The 23,299-nt window shown below is 40.3% G+C and overlaps 4 protein-coding genes across 4 annotated transcripts; 3 read left to right on the top strand and 1 right to left on the bottom strand.

Annotated features, from left to right (window-relative positions):
* The first annotated feature begins 615 nt into the window (after positions 1 to 615).
* Positions 616 to 3,528, top strand: LOC133395452 (glutathione S-transferase A-like). The gene is made up of 6 exons (XM_061664343.1): positions 616 to 865; positions 1,349 to 1,414; positions 1,505 to 1,610; positions 1,816 to 1,934; positions 2,029 to 2,111; positions 3,201 to 3,528. Exons 1-6 carry the CDS (start codon positions 698 to 700, stop codon positions 3,331 to 3,333), a joined length of 675 nt encoding a protein of 224 aa, XP_061520327.1. The 5' UTR covers positions 616 to 697; the 3' UTR covers positions 3,334 to 3,528.
* Positions 3,529 to 4,614: 1,086 nt separating this feature from the next.
* LOC133395450 (glutathione S-transferase A-like) lies at positions 4,615 to 9,538 on the top strand. The gene is made up of 6 exons (XM_061664342.1): positions 4,615 to 4,830; positions 4,910 to 4,975; positions 6,041 to 6,146; positions 8,177 to 8,295; positions 9,058 to 9,143; positions 9,240 to 9,538. Exons 1-6 carry the CDS (start codon positions 4,666 to 4,668, stop codon positions 9,361 to 9,363), a joined length of 666 nt encoding a protein of 221 aa, XP_061520326.1. The 5' UTR covers positions 4,615 to 4,665; the 3' UTR covers positions 9,364 to 9,538.
* Positions 9,539 to 10,343: 805 nt separating this feature from the next.
* Positions 10,344 to 15,548, top strand: LOC133395769 (coagulation factor XI-like). Its single transcript, XM_061664947.1, has 9 exons — positions 10,344 to 10,425; positions 10,510 to 10,666; positions 11,533 to 11,642; positions 11,735 to 11,897; positions 12,453 to 12,571; positions 12,634 to 12,766; positions 12,848 to 12,954; positions 14,894 to 15,053; positions 15,123 to 15,548. Exons 1-9 carry the CDS (start codon positions 10,365 to 10,367, stop codon positions 15,223 to 15,225), a joined length of 1,113 nt encoding a protein of 370 aa, XP_061520931.1. The 5' UTR covers positions 10,344 to 10,364; the 3' UTR covers positions 15,226 to 15,548.
* Positions 15,549 to 18,322: 2,774 nt separating this feature from the next.
* heyl (hes related family bHLH transcription factor with YRPW motif like) lies at positions 18,323 to 23,015 on the bottom strand. Its single transcript, XM_061664942.1, has 5 exons — positions 22,631 to 23,015; positions 20,620 to 20,686; positions 19,867 to 19,950; positions 19,377 to 19,458; positions 18,323 to 19,281 (listed from the first exon to the last, which is right to left on the bottom strand). The coding sequence occupies exons 1-5, from the start codon at positions 22,705 to 22,707 to the stop codon at positions 18,644 to 18,646; spliced, it is 948 nt and encodes a 315-aa protein (XP_061520926.1). The 5' UTR covers positions 22,708 to 23,015; the 3' UTR covers positions 18,323 to 18,643.
* Between the last annotated feature and the right edge of the window lie 284 nt (positions 23,016 to 23,299).

The following is a 23,299-nucleotide window of genomic DNA, read 5'->3' as shown; positions in this document are numbered from 1 at the left end:
AATGCATTTCTAGCAAGTTAAATATGACCTGGGTTATTATACTATTAGACTAACATATAATCACCTCTCAAAATGCAATTGTACACCGAAAAAAATGGATCTTTTTTATTATTATTTTCACTTGCATATGATTAAAATGTGGGAAACTGTCATTTCCTTCTATTGTCCTCAAAAATAAATTAAATGTTAGTTTTACACGCTTTTAGGTGCTGCAAGTAACGGTTATTCTAATAATCAATAAATCTGTCGATTTGTTTTCTTTTCGATTAATCGATTAATCCGTTTTTAAAATTCCATCCTTTTATTCAAAAACAGGACTTTATTTTAAATTGACAACCATAAATTTATTATGATTCAGTTACAGGTTTGGTCCATAAAACGCCAGAAAAATGGCAAAAATGTTGATGTTTTCAAAAGTAAAAGACGTTTGCAAATGTCTCATTTTGATGCAACACAAAGATAATCAGTCGCAACGCAACTAAAATCTATTTTTCCAACACGCCAAGAAGAGAAGACGAAGAATCCTCAACGTGCTGATAACACTTTTGTCCACCAGGGGTCAGAAGCGTATATAGCAGTGTCATACTGGCGACTAATTCAACGTTGAACAAGAACTTAATCTTATCAAACCCATTTCGGTTCGCGTCCGACGTGTCCAGTTACTTTCCAGCTAGTTGGAAAACAAGTTTTGTCAGCCATGGCCGAGAACATGACTCTTTTTTGGGGCTCCGGCTCTGCTCCGTGCTGGAGGGTGATGATAGCCCTGGAGGAGAAGAACCTGCACGGGTACAATCAGAAACTGCTCTCCTTTGATAAGATGGAACACAAGTCACCGGAGGTTTTAGCTATAAACCCGAGAGGACAGGTAAGAAACGTTGCATGCATTGAATCGCTGTGATTGGGTAAGGTCACAGCCGGAGTCCATTGCGAAATGTCATTATTTGACATTTATGCCACAATAGACGGTTTGTGAACGCAATCTTTGGCATCGTATCAAATCAGCAGAGGTAGTGCTGTCATTCGGCTTTGTATTTAGCTCGTTAATGAGTTCCTTTTATGCATATTGGGAACTTTGGAGCGTTGACTTTCTTAAAGGGAAAATCCGGATCAGGCCTCTTATCACTTTCCAGTTTAAATTTTTCCATGTTTCACAGTTTTAAAAGTCCAATATTTGCGCTTGTGCTTTTACAACGTAATGTAAGTAGACTAGTTGACTAATGTGAAAAGTAAATTTGAGGATTAAGCTATGCCATGAATCGCTTATTAGCATCAATTTATAAGAATAAATATTTTATCAGCCCTGCAGGTTGTTTGACTTCATTATGATCAATTCTTATTTTTCTTGCAGCTTCCTTCTTTCAAACATGGAAACAACGTTTTAAACGAATCCTACGCAGCCTGTTTTTACCTGGAGGTAAGTAAGGAAAGACCAACATTGGAATTGTTTAATGAAGTGTCGACGTTTTTTTTTTTTTTTACACGTCTTGTTGACATGTATCGGCAGAGCCAGTTCAAGAGCCAGGGGAGCAAGCTGATCCCAGACGGCCCCGCCGAACAAGCCCTCACGTACCAGCGCACGTTTGAGGGCCTCACCTTTTACGACAAACTATGTAAAACGTTAATTAAGAGCGCCGATTTCATCGTCACTCGTGGTTGTTAGCCGCTTCTCAATCTCACATTTAAACCAAATCTGCAATGGTTTTTGTGATTGTCGTAGATGACCTAACAATGATGACATGACAGTTGGTAAACTATCCTATGGGGTTAATTAGTCTCCTTTAAGCAGAACTGTATGTTGCCTGACCTTGTTTTTAGTTGCCGTTATCTACTATGACTACGTTGTGCCTGAAGGCGAAAGGTGTGACTCTGCCTTGAAGAGAAACTGCCAAGCCCTGACCAATGAACTCAAACTGTGGGAGGGTTACCTGCTTAAGGTGAGGATGGCGCACATGACAACCTCCGTACTCAAGCGTACTATTTTATTTTATTTCCTCTCTTAAACGTATTTCCTCTCGCCCGTCTTTGCAGGCGGGATCCCACCTGGCCGGACCGTCGTTCTCATTGGCTGATGTGATTGTATTCCCAACTGTTGCTAATCTTTTCCATTTAGGGTGAGTTGGGTGGGTGAGACATGACGAGCACTCACTCGACATTTCATTAGGTACACCAACACAATGTAATGACTTCTAATACAAGTGATGTATCAGAAATGTTACCTTTACAAAAGCTAATGAACTAAAATAACCTCAGTTCCTGTCCATTAGTATAAAATATCCATTTATTTTTATTTTTCAACTCAATTTCCAGTTTGAGGGCGGCAAGGTGGATGACTGGTTGAGCGTCAGCCTCACAGTTCTGAGGACCGGGGTTCAATCCCCGGCCCCGCCTATGTGGAGTTTGCATGTTCTCCCCGTGCTTGCGTGGGTTTTCGCCGGGCACTCCGGTTTCCTCCAACATCCCAAAAACATGCACGTGAATTGAAAACTCAAAATTGCCCGTAGGTGTGAATGTGAGTGCAAATGGTTGTTTGTTTGTATGTGCCCTGCGATTGGCTGGCAACCAGTTCAGGGTGTACCCCGCCTCCTGCCTGATGATAGCTGGGATAGGCTCCAGCACGGCCAGAAGCGGCTCAGAAAATGGATGGATGGATGAATTTCCAGTTTGCTTGCACAATGTGCATGTTGTAAAATGGCATTTTTATACAGTGCATTTTCAGTACTCTAGCACAATTTGTTATTATACTGTATTGCTAAGGGTAATCTGTTTTACAGCCAGATGAGGGAGCTGCTACTTCATAAATTAAAATGTCATTCTTCTCCACGGTCAGCAGAGGTCATCTCCACTTCTTAAAATCACAATTGCATCATTTATTTTTACGCCACTGAAGTGCAGTAAGACACCTTTTTCTGAAATGTAAGAATTTTACATGAGCTTGCTCCTTTGTCCAAAAATTGATAAATGATGTTGTCTCGTAGAAAACGTAAGAAAGTAAAATGGTTAAATGTTGGTTAAATGTTGATATTGTATGAATCAATCCAGCAAATAAGTAAATAAAATGTTTTCATGGGTTTCAATTGGACAACATTGTCTACGGTAGGAGCAAAAAGGTATACGAGTGTTAATATTGTAATTAAAATGGAATATAACTTTTTGGTAATGATTCTTTGCGTCAATTCTTTTTTTCAAATTATTATTTTAAGGTTGTCGGCGGAGCGCTACCCAAACCTGGCTGCATACTACGCTCTGCTGAAGGAGCGACCCAGCATCAAAGCCAGCTGGCCTCCGCACTGGCTGGAGAACCCCAAGGGACAAGACACGCTCAAAGACATCTGACATCTACAACCAGTCACAGGCTTCTTTTAAAAAAAAAAAAAAAAAAAAAAAAAGTTTGCACTATTATCAAGTATAATCAAATGTTAGTTGTGCTGTTTCAAAATCGTAAGGTGTTAAGCTCGAAATGTTTTGATGATTAAGATTTTGTTTCGTTTAAAATAAAAATAAATCAATAAATGAGTCGAGTTTATCAAATACCATCACATTAAAGACTTCCAATGATTTATCTTTTTGATTTTGTGCAAGTCACCTCTCACATAGACGACCAAACAAAAGGGTTATGACTTTGCTATGACCGACTTGAAATGGCGGTCACGCCTCAGCTGTCTCCCAACAGGTTTTTCTTGCACAAACCCAACCGTCATTCGCTGTGTCATCGTGACGGTTTTGATTATTATCGAGCAAGTGGACACTTGCGTGACCGAATATTTACTACAGAACGCACGGGTGCAGGTTTGATTCTGCTGCTTGTGTCCCCAAAAACATTCAAATTGGATTGGCATTTGTCAGCCCTCACTACAGGGCTAATGCATAATGAAGAAGCACTGTAACATGGTCAACCTTAGACAATAGATAATAGAGCAGGTTTACTTATGAGCAAGGTTGATATGAGACATATAAAAGTGGTGCATTGTACCTTGAAACAAAAGGTATCACGTGGTAAGTGATAGGGTAAATTAATGCTCACGACTAGATAAAGTTGTTTGTTGCAGGGGTGTGGAGTTTTATAAACGCGTCCAAGGACAATAGGTTCAATATGTGCAAAGGAAATTGTAGGCAACTATCGAAAACATAACGTTCAACGCAAACTTTTTTTTGTTTTAATGTTTTGTTGAGTTCCCGTGGAGGTTTTGTTTGCGTTTAGATTTGCATGGCTTATGTTTTGTGCACACAATCGCTTGATACCTGCAGAGCATCCTCCCCCCCCCCCCCAAAAAAAGTGCTAAATCATCATGACGTTTAATGAAAACACACGGCATGCAACGCTCATACATACAACATAAAAATCGAAAATGGGAATTGTGCAAAGTTGTTCATGGTTAAATATTGCGACAGAAATTCCCATTAGAGTTTAAAAAAAAAAAAAAAAAAAAGTTGAAGATGATTTACTCAATCTTTCACGTGCTGGTTGCAAGGTAACGTATTATTTAAGTCGTATAAAGTTTATTTGACTTGGGGGCGGGGGGAGAAAAAAACTTGACTTGGCGTGAAATATGATATTTGTCGAGTTTAATCTGTGGGCGTGACTCCATCAAACGGGACGATGATTTAAGCGGTCGTGCCACAAGCCTCCTCACATGCCGCCGCTGACTGACACGGGGAGTCGCAACGATGGCCACGGACATGACTCTGTATTGGGGCGCCGGATCTCCTCCGTGCTGGAGGGTGATGATCGCCCTGGAGGAGAAGCGCTGCGACTACGACGGCAAACTTCTCTCCTTTGAGAAGGCGGAGCACAAGTCGCCGACGGTGCTCGCCATCAATCCCAGAGGGCAAGTGAGTTGGACTTTTCATGAACCGTACATATGCAATTTCATGAGTTGAGTCACTAAATTCGACTGTTCCCTTGCTGAAGCTTCCTACCTTCAAACATGGGAACCGAATCATCAACGAGTCCGCTGGTGCCTGCTTGTACCTGGAGGTAAATTAAATGCACTCACACGTATCGTGTACGTCTATGGCATCTTTTGCATACACTCTAGTATATAGATAAACCCCTGCAATAGAATGGAATTGCGGTAGTCTGCAGTATTGCTGCTGAGCATGCACAAGTGGCAAAAAGTACTCACACCAAGTATTAGTACAGCTACTTACTTTAAAAAAAAGGGCTAGTAAAAGTCGAAATCATGATTCAACTTCCTTGCTTCAAAGTGTAAATGTACGTTCTGCAATATACGATCTGCACTGAAAACAAATCATATGAATTAATTTGAACATGTCATCGTTTGCAAAATCAGGTTGAAGAAAATTCAAAGGGCCTTTTTTTCAGTGTGTCAGTGCAAAAGTAAAAAAAAGATTTTTTACTGTCAATTGTATACAATATCATGTTTGATTATTTAGCACGAAGGGGAGATGCACACAAAATCCCTCATCACACAACATCACTCTTTTATTTACTTTCATATTTCTCCTACCTAGAAGACAAAATGCTTTAAAAACAACATTCCTTTGAATTCACTTAATTTGCATATGTTTAAAATTGAAAAACTGTAATTGTTTAAGGGGAATGGGAAAATTACATCAGTTTACCACATTCTGATCATGTGCAACTTATGTACATGTTCAAGCTACATAAATTCAAGTCTTTTTTTCAGTGCTTTGCTAACATTACGAACTGACTAACAATAAAAATACTATATTAGCTGATGATAAAAACTGAACAATGTATCGTATGTACTGTATTTGCTGCTCTATACTGTACGTCCAAGATCTCAACCGTATTTGACTTTCCCTCTCTGTTTATGTCTTTTTGATGTTACGTCATTGTCCGCAGAGGTTGTCAAAAATAAAGGTGTGATAGTTTCCTCAGTGAGGAGTATTAAGTACAGATTTCAGATTTGAAAAGGTAGGGAGTAAAATTAAAAAAGTTAAAAGAACAAATAGTACATACTCAAGTACAGTACAGATACCTGGAAAAATTTCTTCTACAGTAACAAAGTGTTTGTAAGTTTTTGTGCATTTCTATTATTTTTTTAACATATAACAGAATGAGTTCAAGGATCAGGGAACCAAGCTGACCCCAACCTGCCGTGATGAACAGGCCATGATGTTCCAGCGCATTTTCGAGGCCATTCCACTCGGCCAGAAGCTCGGTATGCAAAGAATCTGACACGTTTTGCAGGTTTCCATCTTTTCTTTAATGGCATCTTGTGATTTAACACTTGATCGCCTTTGTTTCTAAGTTCATGGCTCTTGGCATCATCACATGCTCTTCCTTCACCCCCAAGAGGGAAGCTCATTACCAACAGGCCACCCTGAGAGATTTGAGCACACATCATGCGCTTGTGGAGAGCCTTTAACAGGGCGTCAGTGATTTATAAAAAGTCCCAATGGTAATCCAACAAAGGATCACATGTTAGGAGTGGCGAGACAAATCATAAGATGATGTATTTGGTTTTTACACGGGGAACGTTGCCGAAGTTTGACATTATCTAAACCAGAGGTGTCAAACTCATTTTTGTCACGGGCCACAACACATTGATGAATAATCAGTTTTAAAATCAGAAGCCTATAAAAACATTTTTCAACTATTACATTTCTTTTCAAAGGGGGATTAGTAATGAAAAATGCTTGCAAATATCACAATGGTATTACACTAGAACAAAACTAGCAATTTTGATTTGGTTTCGCGGGCCACATAAAATGATGTGGCGGGGCCGAACTGGCCCCCGGGCCACCAGTTTGACACCTGTGATCTAAGCTGACTGATTTCTTAAGGGTTTCGAGGGTAAATTTTGAAGTCATAAAAAGAAAGTATCTTCATAATAGAATACAAAGTACAAGAGAACAAAAATTCGAGATAGGAGCACTGCACTGCGGCAGTGAACGACAAGCAGCAGTGAGGCAGACGGTCAACAATTTCAATTACAAACGAGGCTTCAAGCTGTTTGTTGCCACTCCTACTGGAAGTTTGCTGCCAAACTAGACACAAAACAAACAGAATTACTCGTTGCGTGCATAGTTTGGCCTGGAGATAAGTCTGTTTAGCTAAATGCGAACAATTCAAAACACCAACCCTTTAAGCAATGGCTATTTGTACACAAACACTGCAGCAATACATGTAGGCAGACAATATTGTAATACTCACAGGCATACAGTATATAGTCTTTATTCTTTGCAAAAAATGACTACTATTAATTACTGCAGCTTACAGAGAACTTTGTCCACGTACAGTATAGCCGTTTGTCTGTATTACACTGCCCCCAGGTGGCCAAGGCACATACACTCAGAAGGAGCAGGACAATGTCCATTGAATTGAAGCAAAAACGTTGCAAAAATGTTTTCAATCTTTACTTTCTACTTAATTTTGTCATTGCTGTATGTTTTTATAAATTATAATAACAACAATATTGTGGAGTGCCATGTTTCTTGTTAAATATGACGAAAAATGTTTTTTTTGTGAGGCTGGAAAAGAATAATGCCCTTTCAGTTCGTTTCAATAGCGAAAAATGATTTGAGATAAGTGTTTTGAGGTACCGTACGAGCATGGTAACGGAACGAATTAAACTTGTATCTCAAGGCACCACTTCATACTTTTTAGGAATAAAAGTCTTGTTTTTGATGAACACTTAGGCCTGACTGTACTGTGACGTTGGTCGTGATTTTGTTACTTGGAGAGCTATTTTTTTGGTGGTACTTGGTGTAAAACGTTTGAGAAACATTGCAATGGAATAAAAAAGTGAATTGAATATAATGGTAGAATACAGGCACAATATATAATAGAATACAAACGTAACTCTTGCAAATTACATGTCATTATAAAAAAAAAAAAAAAATCTAATACGGGTATGGTGTTGTTTGTGAAAGTAAAGTAAACACAATAGCTTATAGTGAGCTGCACAAGCTACATATTAATAAGTAGCGTTATGAATAGTCAGGTACAAGTACCCTGAATAGAAGGGTAAAAAAAACAGTATTTTGACGAACATTGAAAAAAGAATAATTCATTTTCCCAAATCAAACTTCATTTGTATTTATTTTTCCAGACATATAGCTGGTATGGTATGCCACAGTAGCAACAACAGTGTAAATATAAAGTGCAGAGAATGAGTGTCCACACCCTCACAAGATCTCACCGACCTGTTTTAAACTGATTTCTGAATGACTTGTTGTCGTTTTGCAGTTGACATTTTATATTACGACTGGAAGGTACCCGAAGGGGAGAGACATGACTCTGCAAAGGCGAGGAACAAAGAGGCTCTGCGTGTGGAGCTCAAACTGTGGGAAGGATACTTTGGGAAGGTAAAAGATAAGCGCAAAATGCATTCTTGAGTTTCAGTTCATGTCAGTGGAAGTTTTATTTTGGTAGAACAACATCCTTTTACTCCACAATGGCGAATTTGTAAAAGGTAGGTCAAGTTTGGTGGCAATGACACACGATGAAACTTGACACCAATGTCTGCAAAGAAACAGATTGCGTTTTATGTGGAGGGAAATGGTAGCGCACAAATAACACAGACAATAAAAATCATCAAATCAAAATGCACATATTTCCTCAAATAGTGGTCTGTATTATATTAGATTCTGTGCCTCAATTAATCACGTGGTGCGTGGTACACCAGAAGAAATAAATGCCACACCTTGAATAGACAGCTGCTTTGTTTTCTTTCCTTAAGAAAAACTAGGTAGGCTGTTATTACCTTTTACAATCACCATTATAATAGGCAGTATATATTGTTTTATATTTATTATACCTATTGTTTGTTTTTGTTAGTATGATTCTTTGTAGAAACATGTACAGTTATTTAATATTGCTAGTAAAATGCCAAAAAAAAAAAAGTTTAAAACACCTGGTACTTGCAGGAGTGAACTGATTAAATAAGTACTGTATTGTAAACGCCAGTAACCACTGAAGTAAGGTTTTTGAATGAAAACAGCACCCTCTGGTGGAATCCTGCCCATAATGCACATTCACCTATAAATTAATCTCAGTTACGCATCAAACGTTATTTGCATAATATGGAAATATGGTCGTAGCTGAAACCCCTCTTTGCTGTTTTACAGGGGTCAGGACCTTTCATGGCAGGAAAGAGTTTTTCCTTGGCTGATGTGACAGTTTTTCCATACATTGCCTTTGCCTTCTACCATGGGTAAGTGTGTTAATGGTTGTATTAGGATGTAACTTTCCAAAAGGACTGCTAGCGAGCAACACATTAATACAAATCTAAATTAACTTTATATTCCAGGTTGTGTCCTGACCGTTTCCCTAAACTGGCTCAATATCACAGTATGGTGAAGGATCGGCCCAGCGTCAAAAAAACATGGCCTACTGTCTGGCAACAGAATACAGACAAGTTGAAGGACATCTGAGATGCATACTAACCCTTTGTATGTTGTAGTGCTCACATATACATGCGACCACTCTTTTGCATTGCATGTCAATGTCATCTTGCACTGTCTTTAAAACATCTTTCTTCTGTAGTTTTCTGTACTTTAAACGGCAGCTTTTGTGCTATGAAAGTCAGTAAAAGCTCACTTTCAAATACACGTGCAGTCATTTGTTGTTCTCTTTCACGGTTCCTCAAGGTGACGTATTAGCTGAAAGACCTTTTGGCTACAGAGACAGTTAGATGGAAAAATACAGCACTCACATAAACTAATAAAGAAGCTCAGTGTGTCCTAACAGTCCAAATTGATTGTCTTTATGGGTCTTGCGGTTGACTGGCAACCAGTCCCGGGTTTACTCAACCTCTCACCTGAAGTCACCTGGGATTGGCTCGTCCAGTTAATTGAAGGTTTGCCTCAGTCTTTGCCTTAACTTGAAAATGGCCTCACATTTTGCTAAATACGGTAAGCAAACTGAGATTGATTACCTCACCAAAATGTTTGATTGCAACGCTGTGTAAGTTTTCCTAACCATCCATCCATCGGTTTTCTGTACCGCTTCTCCTCATTAGGGTCATGGCCGTGCTGGAGCCTATCCCAGCTGACTCTGGGGGAGACATGGGGTACACCCTGAACTGGTCACCAGCATATCGCAGGGCACACATAGACAAACCATTTGCACTCACATTCATACCGACAGGCAATTTAGTCTTCAATTAACCTAACGTGCATGTTTTTAAAATGTGGGAGGAAACCGAGCTATCCGGAAAAAACCCATGCAGGCACTACTGAGAAAACATGCAAACTTCAAACAGACGAGGCCTGATTTGAACCAGTGTCCTCTGAACAACCAATCTTGATTTTTCTTATGTCTGCAAACATTATGCAACCACGTGTTAGGCAATCACAGAACAGGTCAACTCCAAATAAATGAGGAAACTGCTAAACAGACTGTTTCACAGTTGCACTGTGGACTCACTGAGAAAATGGAAGCGTATTTCATGCTAATAAGCGTCCTCTCTATTAGTAGTATTTCCTCAAGCCAAGGTAAAACGATTTTTATTGATTTTCATGTATCAGTGTGGTTTATCTTCTATACGGTATAGACTACTTTTTTTTCCATTTCTGTAGAATGTCATCGGGAATTGTTGGAGAATGTTGACTTTCCGGGGACGGACATCAAATTTGTGTACTCTCCTGATGCGGAGCACTGTCAGCATTTTTGCACACAACACCCGTCTTGTCTCTTCTTTACATATGTACGTGCTGACTGGACCCGTGATATCAGGTAAAAATAAAAAAAATAATGAAAATATTCCACTGAATGGAGGAAAAACAAAAATACTATATTAAGTATATTGGGCTTTTGGGTGAAATTTCAGGATGAACCTGATATGCATTGTACCCCTTACAGGTGAACTTAATTTCACCCTCTCTAAAATGTTTAATGCCCATGATCAACGTTTAATGTTTCAGTACTTTTTGCACAGCTTGCTGTTTTCTAACAAGGAGCTGAAAATTTACAATGGGTGTTTGGTCCATGAATCTACCACTACATTTTAAATGATATCTACTTCCACACTTTCTGTGAGTTTTACAGTCTCTCTGTTAAACCTGCTGGTGAGACTCTAAAGCTCAACCACCACTCCCTTCTGACAACATTCTGTTTGAAGCAATGCAGTGGCGCGATATTGTTGGTCAATTGTTAGATGTCTTTTTGGCAGAGGTGGCACAAAGTCATTGCTTTGCAAATCACAAGTAAGTCTCAAGTCTTTGCCTTCAAGTCCCGACTCAAGCCCCAAGTCGAGACAAACAAATCCTGAGTCAAGTCTCAAGTCGAGACATGCAAGTCCAGACTCAAGTTGCAGGTCCTACACTTTGGGTTTTGAGTACCTTTCAAGTCATTTTACCAAATAAATAAAATAGATTTTAATATCTATAATATGTTTCTTTAATTACTATGTATATATTATATACTGCATTATATATGTACTATATTTTAAAATACATAATTATTTATCAAAACAAATATGATAAACAAGTGGATTGAACCTGAAAACTAGGGGGCTGATTAAAAAAAATTTGTACCTTACCAGTTGTCCATAACTTTTAGTGAGTGTATATTTAGTCATTGTTTCCTGGGCCTCTCTACAGGCATTTCTACTGCTACCTTAAGTCTACGCCATCTGGACAGCCCAAAGTTCAGACCCCTCTCCTTGGTGTCACCTCCGGGTATTCTCTCAAACCCTGCGGCCCTGACCCACGTAGGACCCCCACCTCCATTTCACACAAAAATTATCCAATTTTAAAGTATGCTAACCATTTTTAAAAACTGTCCTTTTACTGAATGTACAAGAGCCTTGTCTGTCTCGCGTGTACCCGAATGTGGACTTTCCGGGGGCAGACTATCGGGTCTTATTCACAGCTGACTATGAGGAGTGTCAGCGAGTGTGCACTGAAGACCCCTTCTGCCAGTTTTTTACATTTGTCAATGACGTCTTCACACCTGAAAAGATCAGGTAAGACTAATTTACGTGGACAAGGAGCTGAGGTCAGTAGAACGAAGCATTTCTTCAAGGTTGAACCAAAGCCTTTTATTTGTGTTAGTCCGACCACACAGGCAAGCATAAACTCCTGTAACTAGCAATGTGTACTCTGACAAGAACGAGTCAGTCGATGACAATAAATTGCCCTGGCATCACCAACATCCAGTTAAATCCTGGCTCCACGTTACATGAAATCTAAAAACAGTAACTTATCATCATGTGGTACTCGATGGATGACATTAAATGATGGAACTGTACCAGTTCTTTTATCCTGGGGCGTTATGGGGTAACGCTTCATTTGGAATTAAAAGGACCATTCAATGCAACAGCGATTGAAAACCATTTATATTGGTGTCTTCTGGCTGATTGTTTACATGAAAAAAATAAAATAAAAACCAACCAAGCGACAGCTAAGTTAAGGTACTTGTAAGTCAAGGTACCATTGTAGACATAGATACAGTAGATTGATTGATAGGTAGATAAATGTAGCCCAAATGTCTTTAATAATGCAGTTGACTTTTGTTTTAGGTATAAATGCCACCTGAAATTCAGCTGGCCTTTACCACGGACCTTAAACGTAAACAGGAAGACTGGTTTGGTGTCTGGTTTCTCGCACAGCACGAAACTCACTCAGTACTCCGACACAGGTCAGAAAAAACACGCTGTGTAAACTTGCACCTTTTGACCGTATCGCATGGTCGTGTTCCAGCATGTTCCGTGAAGCTTTTTCCGAACACCGACATCCCGGGAAGCAACATAGAGTCACAACCTGCCGGCACGCCAGAGCATTGTCTGGCATTGTGCTCCGCTCATCCACGCTGTACCTACTTCTCTTACGAGAGGTAGCCAAAGAACAAATTCCTTGTTATTCCCTCTCATTGGGTATACAAAGAAAATGGCCTTTTTTCTCAATATTTATGCAGCAAAGCCCTCACCTGTCACCTGAAGAGTAATCCCAATGAACTAGTGATGAAGGCCAAAGAAGGTGTAACATCTGGGATAGCAACACACTTCTGCCAACAAAATACCGGTGAGTGATACTAAAACTTTCACACAAAAAAAGCTCTCGAAATGCAGAATGTAAGGTGAGGTAAGTAGGTAGGCAGTACTTGGGTTGTAGCTGTGCTTAAGTAGCGGCTAGCCTAGTTCAGTGATGTAGTAGTTGATAGATTTTTCAGGTATCGGTACTTAAGTATTTTGTCGTAATAATAGTTTTTTTTTTCATGGCGAATAAAAACAGCCCAAAAACTACACGCTACCACAATATTGTCTCCCTTATCTGAAAAAATATACACATAAGGTGTATGTTTTCAGTTATCATTAGCTAATTTGGCATTTTTTTTAGTAGTCGTTTCACAATGTAAGCAAAGCTATGGAATATGGTGTTTTTATAGCATAAAAGCCAGAGCCGAGGCAAGATCTTGGTTTAAAAAGAAAACAAATGTTTTGTTTTCTCATTGTGCCAAGTTATCAAAACAGAACTAGTGGCTGCTAGTTACGTAGCTAATTAGTTAGCTGGCTAGTTGCTAGGGAGGAATATAGTATGTTTTTTCATGACTGGGCCCAAGACTAATGTTATCTTTGTATTAAAAACATGGTTTTGGTTCTACAAAGTACATTTGGAGGTTTTATATCAACAAAGCGCAAATACTTAAAAAAATGTAGTTAGTTAGCAGCTAGCTTAGCAGTAGCATCCAGTTTGATTTGGAAAGCTTTGTATTTGATGACAATCAATTGTATTTTGTTTTGTGTGTATAAAATTTACGACTTTCATTGTGTAACCCATCCATCCATCCATCTTCTGTACCGATAATCCTCACTAGGATCGCGGGCATGCTGGAGCCTATCCCAGCTATCTTCAGGCGAGAAGCGGGGTACAACCTGAACCGTGAAACAAATTTATGTCCAGTTTCACTTTCAACTACAATGTACTTTGCCAAAACAGCCAACAAATTGTTCATTCGTTAAAGAGTTAGAATTTTACCCTTTGTCATGTCACACATTCTCACAGGTAAGGTGTTGCTAGGTGGAATTTGTGGGGCACGCAATTGATAAAGACAGGCGGCAGCAGTCGAAAGGAAACTCCTGTAGCATATATTGGCTTTGGATAAAAAGGTAATTAATTTTGGAGAAAGAATACGTCGTAAGTTAACGCCTGTGTTACTTCCGGTTCAGTTCGATTTACATTTAACGTTACAATCAAACTCTTTGTCTCGTAAAGGGGAACCTCGTCTTTTTTTTTTGTATTCGTAAATTTTAGTAAAAGTGACGAAAAACCTGTCTCATAATCTGAAGGTTGCTACAGGAATGAAACCCGAGTCCTCGATTTCAGCGGCTTTAACTATTAAACTCGAACACACAAAGCATGACAGGAAGTGGAATTTGATGTTTCAATGTTGAGTGTTTCAATTTTATGTGGTGGCTAAAAGTACTTGATATTTGTGATTTGACATTTGTCTTGTGAGGTGAAACATCTCATCTGATTCAGATTTGACATCAGACCTGTGGCAAACAATCATTAGTGACATTGGTGTCATGATTGATACTGGAAGCATTCATGCAAAGTTCGTAAAATGACTAGAAGATAAAGGTATCTAGGGAAGCTCTTAATTAGTTTAAGATCCGGGTGACATAAACCAGGCTTCTTGTGACCGTCTGGCTCAGCAGGGGAGAAGGCAGGAATGCAGAACAATCGGAAGTTGTGGGGTTGCTGGGGCCATTTTGTTGATCGCGTGTCTACTACACTCCTCACAACTTTGTTTTTACAATTTTGATTTATTACAGCATCCATATCCGCAATCTTTCTGATATGCAAAAGAAAAGCTTTATTGCCACCTGCTGTATCTATTATTATTTAATTAATATGTAGGCCTGCTTTTCTGTTATGTAAAAAAAATTGTGGTTATTTATCTCCAATTTGTGTTGAAATTCAGCTATTTTTTGGTCAACATGTTGTTCTGTACCAACAGACTGGGCAAAGACAGCTCTTGACGGGGTCAATTTCCAAGGTTCAGACATGCTGTTTGAGTTAGTGGACGACGAAATAATCTGCCAGAAGACATGTTCTATTGATCACAATTGTCAGTTCTACACTTATGTCAATGAGAACTTTGAGGATTCAGATATCTGGTAAAGTCCATGATACTTTCTACCATCTGTCTGTATGACATTGATACAAGCACAAGTTCTTTCCAACAGGCGTCACTGCTATCTCAAGCGCGTCACCACCATGCCAGCTCCTCCCAAAGTTACCAAACTGGCCAATGTGGTGTCTGGGTTCACTAAGAGGAACTGCATTTAGACGACCATCTTCCTGACTAATCATCTTCTTGTCAAATGCATCTATGGAACAAATGAAACAACTATAAATAATAAATTTTAAAATTAAACTGCCTCTTGTTTGAAGCTTTTTAATTTTTAAATTTATTTATTTATTTATGTATTTATTTATTTAGCACAGTGACAGTGGTTAACACAGCTGCCTCACAGTATTGGGGTTCTGGATTTGAATCTCAGATCTGGCCTTCCAATTGGAGTTTGCTTGATCTCGCGCTTGTGTGGCTTTTCTCGGAGTCGGCTACTCTGGCTTCCATCAACATTTAAAAAGCATGCCTGTTAGGTTCATTAAAGACTTGAAATTGCCCATAGCTGTGATCGTGAGTGTGGATGCTTGTTTGTTGATCTGTGTGATGTGTGATTGACTGGCGACGATTTCCGTGTGTGCCCCGCCTCTCACCGAAATATCACCGGGGGGATAGACCTCAGCTCACCCTTGACCCTAACGATTCCAGTAGCCATCTTGTCACATTCAATTTTATTAATTTTTTTCAGTTTACCTGTGCAATGTTTTGGCATTTTAGCTGTTTGACAGTGAGCAGTGTGCCCCTACTTTTTGAGGCAAATATTATGTCCTAGCTTTTAAGATTAATTCCACTCCCATATCTTAACAGATACAGTTCAGTATTTGTTATTTTTTTTTAAGTGTTAATTGTCAGTCATTTTGCTTACTGGAGACAACGTGTCAGTCAGCTGAAACTAGCATACTTGGGCTGTGCTCTCTTCTAGCAGCAGAGGTTGCTCAACTCAAACAAACTCCTCTGGTTTCTCCTTTATTTTTGGACTTTCAAATTGCGCAGCAAAACATAAATCAGGTTTTAATTTCAACATCTAAATTTAAGTACTTTTATCATTTTATCATTAACTATTATATATCAGAATTGGGTAGCATCAAAGTTCAGGTCATAGAAGGAACATAACGGAGATATAACTGTACCATGTTCCAAATTATTATTAAGTTAGTAATATGTTAAGTTTAAATTAAATATTTACAGGGAAGCCCAGCAGCTTGAGGAAAATAAAAGCAAAATTAAATATTAATGTTATCTAACCTGTGAAGCTAACTCAGACTTTTAAAAGACAAAACAGAAAACTCAAATTCTCCTTGTGCTGAGTTTCTGATTATCTATGCACGAATGCACAAACAACCAAACATGCACACACAGTGGAGAGTTCAACTGCAAATAGTAAGCATGTGACTGGCTATGTTTATTTACACACAATAGCAAAAATGTTCTCTATTTCAGATACTATTTCAGATATTTCTTTTTCTTGCATTTTAAGTTGTTCTCACAGGCACGCCCGGCATACACAAGCACATACACGCACGCACGCACACACACACACACATCCACGTACACACACATCCACACACACACACACACACACACACACATTACTGCTGCCTCTTCCCGGCTCCCCTCCCCCGTGGGAACCTCCATGCAGTGTGACTGTGGTCGTGCTCTCTGGAAGCTGTGGTGGTGACTCTGGCTCCTCCAGCCAGAACACTGCCAGGCAAATTGTGTGTGTGCGTGCATGTGTGTATGCGTGCGTGTGTGTGTGCGAGGGAGCGAGTGTGTGCCATGTGTGTGCACTCGCGTCCTCCACAAACATTCCACCACAATCCCATCCGTGCAACCGCCGGCCGACCTTGCACGAGAGCCGTGCCGCCACAGTGGTTCAGTCCAGACGCCAGCCCTGAAGACTCACATAACACACGCACACGCATGTCTCCGCATAAACAAACCCCTCTGGAAAAGGCAAAAGGCAAAAACACAGGGCAACAAGCGTACAGCGTTGGCCTGTGAGCACACTGGCTCAGATAAACAATGCGCACGTTGCAGAACACACACATTTTTGGACCACAGACCACAGACATTGTATCCCGGAGTAGATCAAAGCATTCTCCAGCAAGCACACAAGTCTCTCTCATCCCCTCATTTTCATGAGGCACAACACAGTTATGCTTGTCGACTTGAGAGACGACCCAACCGTCATCCATCACTGTTCTCGCCGACCCCTGTGGGATTCACACTCTTCCTCTCATCTCGCCGTCGCTTTGTCATCTTCCCGCTCAGCAACAGAGCCACCGCGCCGCACATGCCTCGCAAACGCAGCCTTTGAGATCTGTTGTATTGTTTTCCCCTCCATCGCCTCTCTGCCTCATCCCCTCTGTCTTGTCCATTGTTGAGAACACACCAGCACCGAAAAAAACGGAGAGAAGATATCTTTCTGGTAGACCACAGGATTGGAGTAAAATAATAGCAAAGGGGAAGAGGATACAAGCTGATATGGGGGAAAACATAATTACAGGGGTGCAGGACAATGTGATGGATAGCTTTGCCCTGCTGTGCCATCCCTGAATCATCGTTCGTTCCCTTGAGAAACTGTCCATTGCTGATGTGAATTAGGGTGCTCCTTTTTAGAGCTAAGGAGCATACAGGCAATGTGTTTGCACAGAACACAATCATGGTGACATATAATTAACAGAATACTGATGGCAGTGGTGGGCCATCTATCTGGTCCCTGGGCCTTCAGTTCTTTCAAATCTATTAATGTGTGCAGATCACTACAGGTGTGTTTTGCTCGTCGAAGTTGGTTGTAACAAGGTTTGCTGACATTATCGAGTGCCACCCAGCTGGCCCTGTGAGGACGAATTGCTAACCGCTAATAGTTTAATTGACAACGACCAGCACTGGTGATTACGAAGGCACTCGGTAGATTGGATTGATATGGGAGCATATAGAGCCTGAAGTAATTTTAGAATTTAGATTGCAAATGTAAGTCGATGCTGGTGCTAATGCTAGTGTTTAGGCTAGCAGAGAAGGCCTTCCTGGCGCTGATCATCCACCACTGAATACTGGTTGTCCAGTGGCTCTGCAATCATGATATACTGTAGTTCATGTATTCTTGAATTAAGAATATTAGGGACGCACTGAAAAAGAATTATGATATGACGAGGATCAAAACACCTTCATGGTGATGATAACAAAATACACAACCAAAATGGAAAGGCACTTAGCTTTTATGGAGATTTTTTTTTCCCTAAAACATTCTTTGCCATAAGCAATTATCTCATGTATAATTGATTTGGAAACAACTACAAACATCACAGCTGAGAAATCATTGCTTTCTGTTAAACATACACATATGGCTCTGTTGGACATTAGTCTATTTGATAATCCAAATCATCCATTTGCACACAAATGTTGTCTTCATTGTTCCTTGACACTTTGTGATTATCAGAAACATTCAGTCTGATATGGCTTGTAGAGTCCTTTAAAAAAGAGACAGTCCTTAAATTTTCATTATTCGCTTGCATCATTTACAAGGGAGCTTTGTATCCCTTGCACAGTTCATTTGGGTTTACAAAAAAATTGTTCTCAAAAAGCTCCAATTTCAGTCGCCCATCCTTGGGCCGACTTGGCTGATCCACTCAAGCCCCTACGCTGGATTGCGGAAGAAGCCAGAGGTGCAAACGGTCTGAAAGAGACAAGCGGTGGTCCGGTAGTTGGAGAGGAAGAGGAAGGGGCGGGAGGAAGAGGCGAGTTCCTGGAGGTGCCGCGAGGGGACGCCTGCGTCGGCCTCGGGTCCACCGCGGGGGATGGCAGCCTGTGAACTGCAGCTAGAGCCGTGGGGGCAAGGAGGGGCGGCACCCCCCGCTGGCAGCCAGCCAGGGGTGCGAGGCGGAGGGTTGCGGCCGGCGGGTAGCTCCCCATCAAGGCGAGTTCCCTTCGTCCGGTGGGGAACGGCGGTGAGGATGAGGCTGGCAGGCAGGCGGACATCTGGGGGAAGGACATCCAGGGCCAAGGAGGGAAGGGCAAAGCGGAGGTTGGGGGCGACTGAAGAATCAACGGGTCCAGCTCGCTTGCACAGTGAGAAAGATGGGTGACCAGGCGGGTGCCGATTGGGTCCGGAGACTCTCCTTCAAGGGAGCTGAGGTACCGGACCACCTCTCCAACGCACTCCCTGAAGCCCAGAGTCCTGTAATCCACTGCCAGAGCCCTCGCGTCAAAGTATCCTGGAACAAAGTGGGTGAAAGTTGTCAAAAAAGAAGAGATTGCATCAACAATTTGTTTTATTTTACCACATTTTACTTCATCTTACTTATCTTACCTTTCCCTCCCATAGCATGAAGAAGTTTGAGGTGATCGACAGTCATTTGCAGAATCTCAGCTTTCTCCAACTTTGAAGAGCCCTGAACAGAAGAGAAAGCCCGCAGTTACAAGTTGACTACACCAAGAATTTTTGTAGTGAAAAACACAATATTTGGACTAGAATCTGGTCAGGTTTAATCTCATTCAGAAATTATTCTGGTCATGCAAATAAGATTCTTCGTTAGCAAATTACAACATAGTCTGATGAGATTTGAATGACATTTTAGCATCTGAACAGGTGAGACTGCAACTATGTTAATTTGTCATTGCATCCAAAAACTTGGTTTCAAATTATAGCTTCAGACACATCTGGCTCAAATCTTTGAAGATTTTTTTTTGGGGTCGATTATAAAAGACAAGGATTCTCGCCAAAACTGATATTACTGGATATCAAAATGTATACTACAAGATTTTACACAAACAAGCAACCATTTGGCTTGAGTTGTCACCTGTTTCTCAAAAGCACTTGGCACCAGCCTCCTTAGCTCCGACAGACTGTGGTTGATCCGGTCCCTGCGCCTCTTCTCAATGATCTATTGGGGAGTGGAAGAATATTGAGGCTATAACCATATTGTACATTACCATTTTAACAAAGAAATTTTATCTTTTTTGTCCAAAATAATTTTTTAAAACTTGTATTCCACACCAATGGCATACAAAGAAAAATCGATTCACATCAAATTGTTTAGCAGGCTGTGACGTGCATGCCAGAACAACTGGTGGCACTGTAACTTCAAACTGTGAGGCCTATTAGCCAATCAGAAACATGCGGCAAAGACTCTCCGTAAAAATCCGGGCTAAACTGAGCTCCTCCCCAACAGGCAAAGCTTGTCCTTGAGTCATCCAACATATTTCTTTGAACCAACTGTACTGCTTTCCTATTTAGCTTTAGTGCCATCTTGTAGCACCTTAAGGCATTAAAGAAAACAAAAAAAAACGTGAATAGTTGAATTTTTCAGCAAATAACGGAGGCTAGATTCCCCCTCCCCAAAATAAATAACAAAACAAAACACATGGCTACATCTGCAAATTGTGAACAGTTTATATGAATGTTCATTATGACATAACTATAAACAAGAGCTTTGTAGTCATTGGTGATCTAAAACTGAGTTGGCATGTGGGAAGAAGGGCAAACATCTTAGCAAAATTTTCTTTTTTCAGGATACTTGTGTTCAACCGCATTAAGACTTCAATGCACTCACCCCTCTTCTCTTCTTTCGGGCCAGAATCTGTGATGCACTGCCAGGGGACATGGAGCCGGTGACTGGGCTGTATAATTCAGCAGCATATATGGTAAGTCTACATATTGTTATCATTACCATTCTTTAATAAAACACAGAGTCAGAATGAAACATCAGATCTCGTTGGGCATTTGCTGCAGAAATGTGCTATGACCAGGCGTGATTTAAGATTACATCCTGTTGTACTTTCCATTTGTATGAACACAGTTTCGGAAGGTGATTTTACAGCCTGGAGGCCATGTGCAAGCTCTCATGGGCCACAATCCGAGATGGTTACACCCTGCCAATGTTTGTTTGTGAACGGACCTGCAAGAGGGAACGGCAACATTGGCCCTTTTGTGTTTTTATTAGATTTTAACGCTGCCAATTTAGTCGTGTGTTTTTGTTTAGGACGCCGTTTGATGGCTTCCACTTGAAAGGGCATATCACGCCGAAATTCAATTGACCCGGGCTGTCTTTCATGTCACGTACTGCCTCGCTGAAGTCCTGTGATGTCGTCAGAATTCCTATGAATACAAACACGTGCTGACAAATAAGATGGAATCGGTTTGTCCGTGACAACCCAATGTTCATGTCGCCTGCTGACTGCGGTTCCTTATAAAACAGTTTTTGAGAGGCTTTTTTTTTTGCACTGATTGGACCTTTGATTTAATGTTTTAAACCTTACAGCTTTTGAAACCTACAAAACCTCATGTGTATATGACTTCACCGACTGTGAATTCATTTGCAAAGTGAACATTTGAGACATGGGGTTCATGAAGTTTCTCTTTACATGGAACTGATTTATTTTTCATTTGATCTTAGTCTGCACTTTAACTTTTTGTAGAGCCTGTTTCACCTTGAGTTTGACTAGTAATACAGACACTTTGTTGGGTACATCGTCCCAATCCACTGAGATCCAATACAACAGCTGTACTCCAAATTCTGCCTTTATAAAAGTAATTCTTTTTTGAGTCAGAGAGATACAACACCCTGTTTATTGTTGTGGTTACATTATGCAGTGGTGTACAACTGAACTACATCACATGCTTCGAATATTTGTGTAACCTTATTAAGCTACCTAAGTGGGTAAAAATATTACAAAGACCCCTCAGTGTGATGCAGTGCAGTTCTACAATAAAACACATCTTTGTAAAAGCAACGTTACAACTACTTTACAACCCTTGTATTGGATCTCATTACAATGTGCGGCCAGTGAGTGAATACGTCTTTTCACTAATATAATTCAAGATAAAATAACATTTATTAGTCCCACAATAGGGATTAAAATTTTTGAAAATCAAAGATCAAAACGTCTAGCTTTAAATGAAAAGGAAAAGTGTTACATTACTTATTTTTGGAAATTCAAATTCTAGGTTTTTGCTTTTGTATTTACAGGTATACATTTTATTTTCTGAAGATGAAGTATCATAATAAATTTTTACTGATGTTTCAGTCTCTGTGAATGATTGTGTATTTGATTGTATGCAATCTATGACATATTATACTATATATATGTGTGTATGTATGTATGTGTGTGTATATATATATATATATATATATATATATATATATATATATATATATATATATATATATATATGTGTATATTGTACAATGGTGCACTGTTTATTAATCAATAGGTTTTTTCTTGATTTCCTACTTAAATCGAAATCTGAAGTTGCTGATAATAATTAAGTGTGGAATGAATTTAAATAAGTAGCACCATGAATGGATAAATAAACATTTCTTACAAATGTAATGATTTTTTTTAAAGAAATTGTGAACTGTTACTGCAACTGTTGCATATTGTGTTATCATGCTTTAATTGTTAGTTATTATTTTTATTAGATAACAGTATTGACATACTGAGTCAAACTGAGTCTCAAGTCTTGTTATTTAGTTGTTGTTGTTTTTTTGACTGCCGAATGTCAATTTCGTGTGCTGTACATTTCCTTTGTCCCTGTGTCAGGTGTGCGGCGGGGATGCTCACCAGTAGCCGTCCTCTTGTCCCACATCAATCAGCTCGTCTGTGTCCGACTCTGAGCTGAAGTCGTGAGGTCTCTTCATCTTGCTGGCCCTACGAGGTCGACTGACAGCGGATGCTCTTGTTCCTCTGCTCGCTCGTGAAGAAACCCACGCTGAAAATTTGCTTTTGGACCGTGGACTGTGTCCTGTTGCTTATAAGAAGGCTTCTGCTTGTGTAAGTGTTGCTTCCACTCGTCTGTCTTCCCTCCTCTACTGCTTGACTAGTAGCGGTGGCACTTGCTCGACCCCCGAGGGCCCATGACAAAGTGTTGAGAATTCCCAAGCTGCTATTGGTTTCCCTCTGGCATGTTCTCTCGCTGTCACAGCCACCCAGTGACAACATTTGGCAGTTGAAGCAGGGTTGCCAGTTTTGGCTTCATTCTACCACCCCACCCCCCACACCCCCCGGTCGCCTCCTCTTCGTGTCCCTCCTCCCACCCTTTAATCTGCCCTTCCTCGGCTTGTCAAACCCCCCCCCCCCCAACCACCACCACCACCCTGTCCTTCCAGCCCTTTGCTCAGTCACCCTCTGTCAATTAGCCTCCAGTCTCATCCTGCTCTCCTTCCTTCCGTCTTTCTTCCCATGCTCCTTTAATTGTGCGCTCATGTAGAACAATGACTGTACTAATTTGTG

This window comes from Phycodurus eques, chromosome 20, assembly GCF_024500275.1.
Source record: "Phycodurus eques isolate BA_2022a chromosome 20, UOR_Pequ_1.1, whole genome shotgun sequence".
NCBI classification, from domain to species: domain Eukaryota; kingdom Metazoa; phylum Chordata; class Actinopteri; order Syngnathiformes; family Syngnathidae; genus Phycodurus; species Phycodurus eques.
This window is presented reverse-complemented; position numbering and strand designations above follow the sequence as displayed.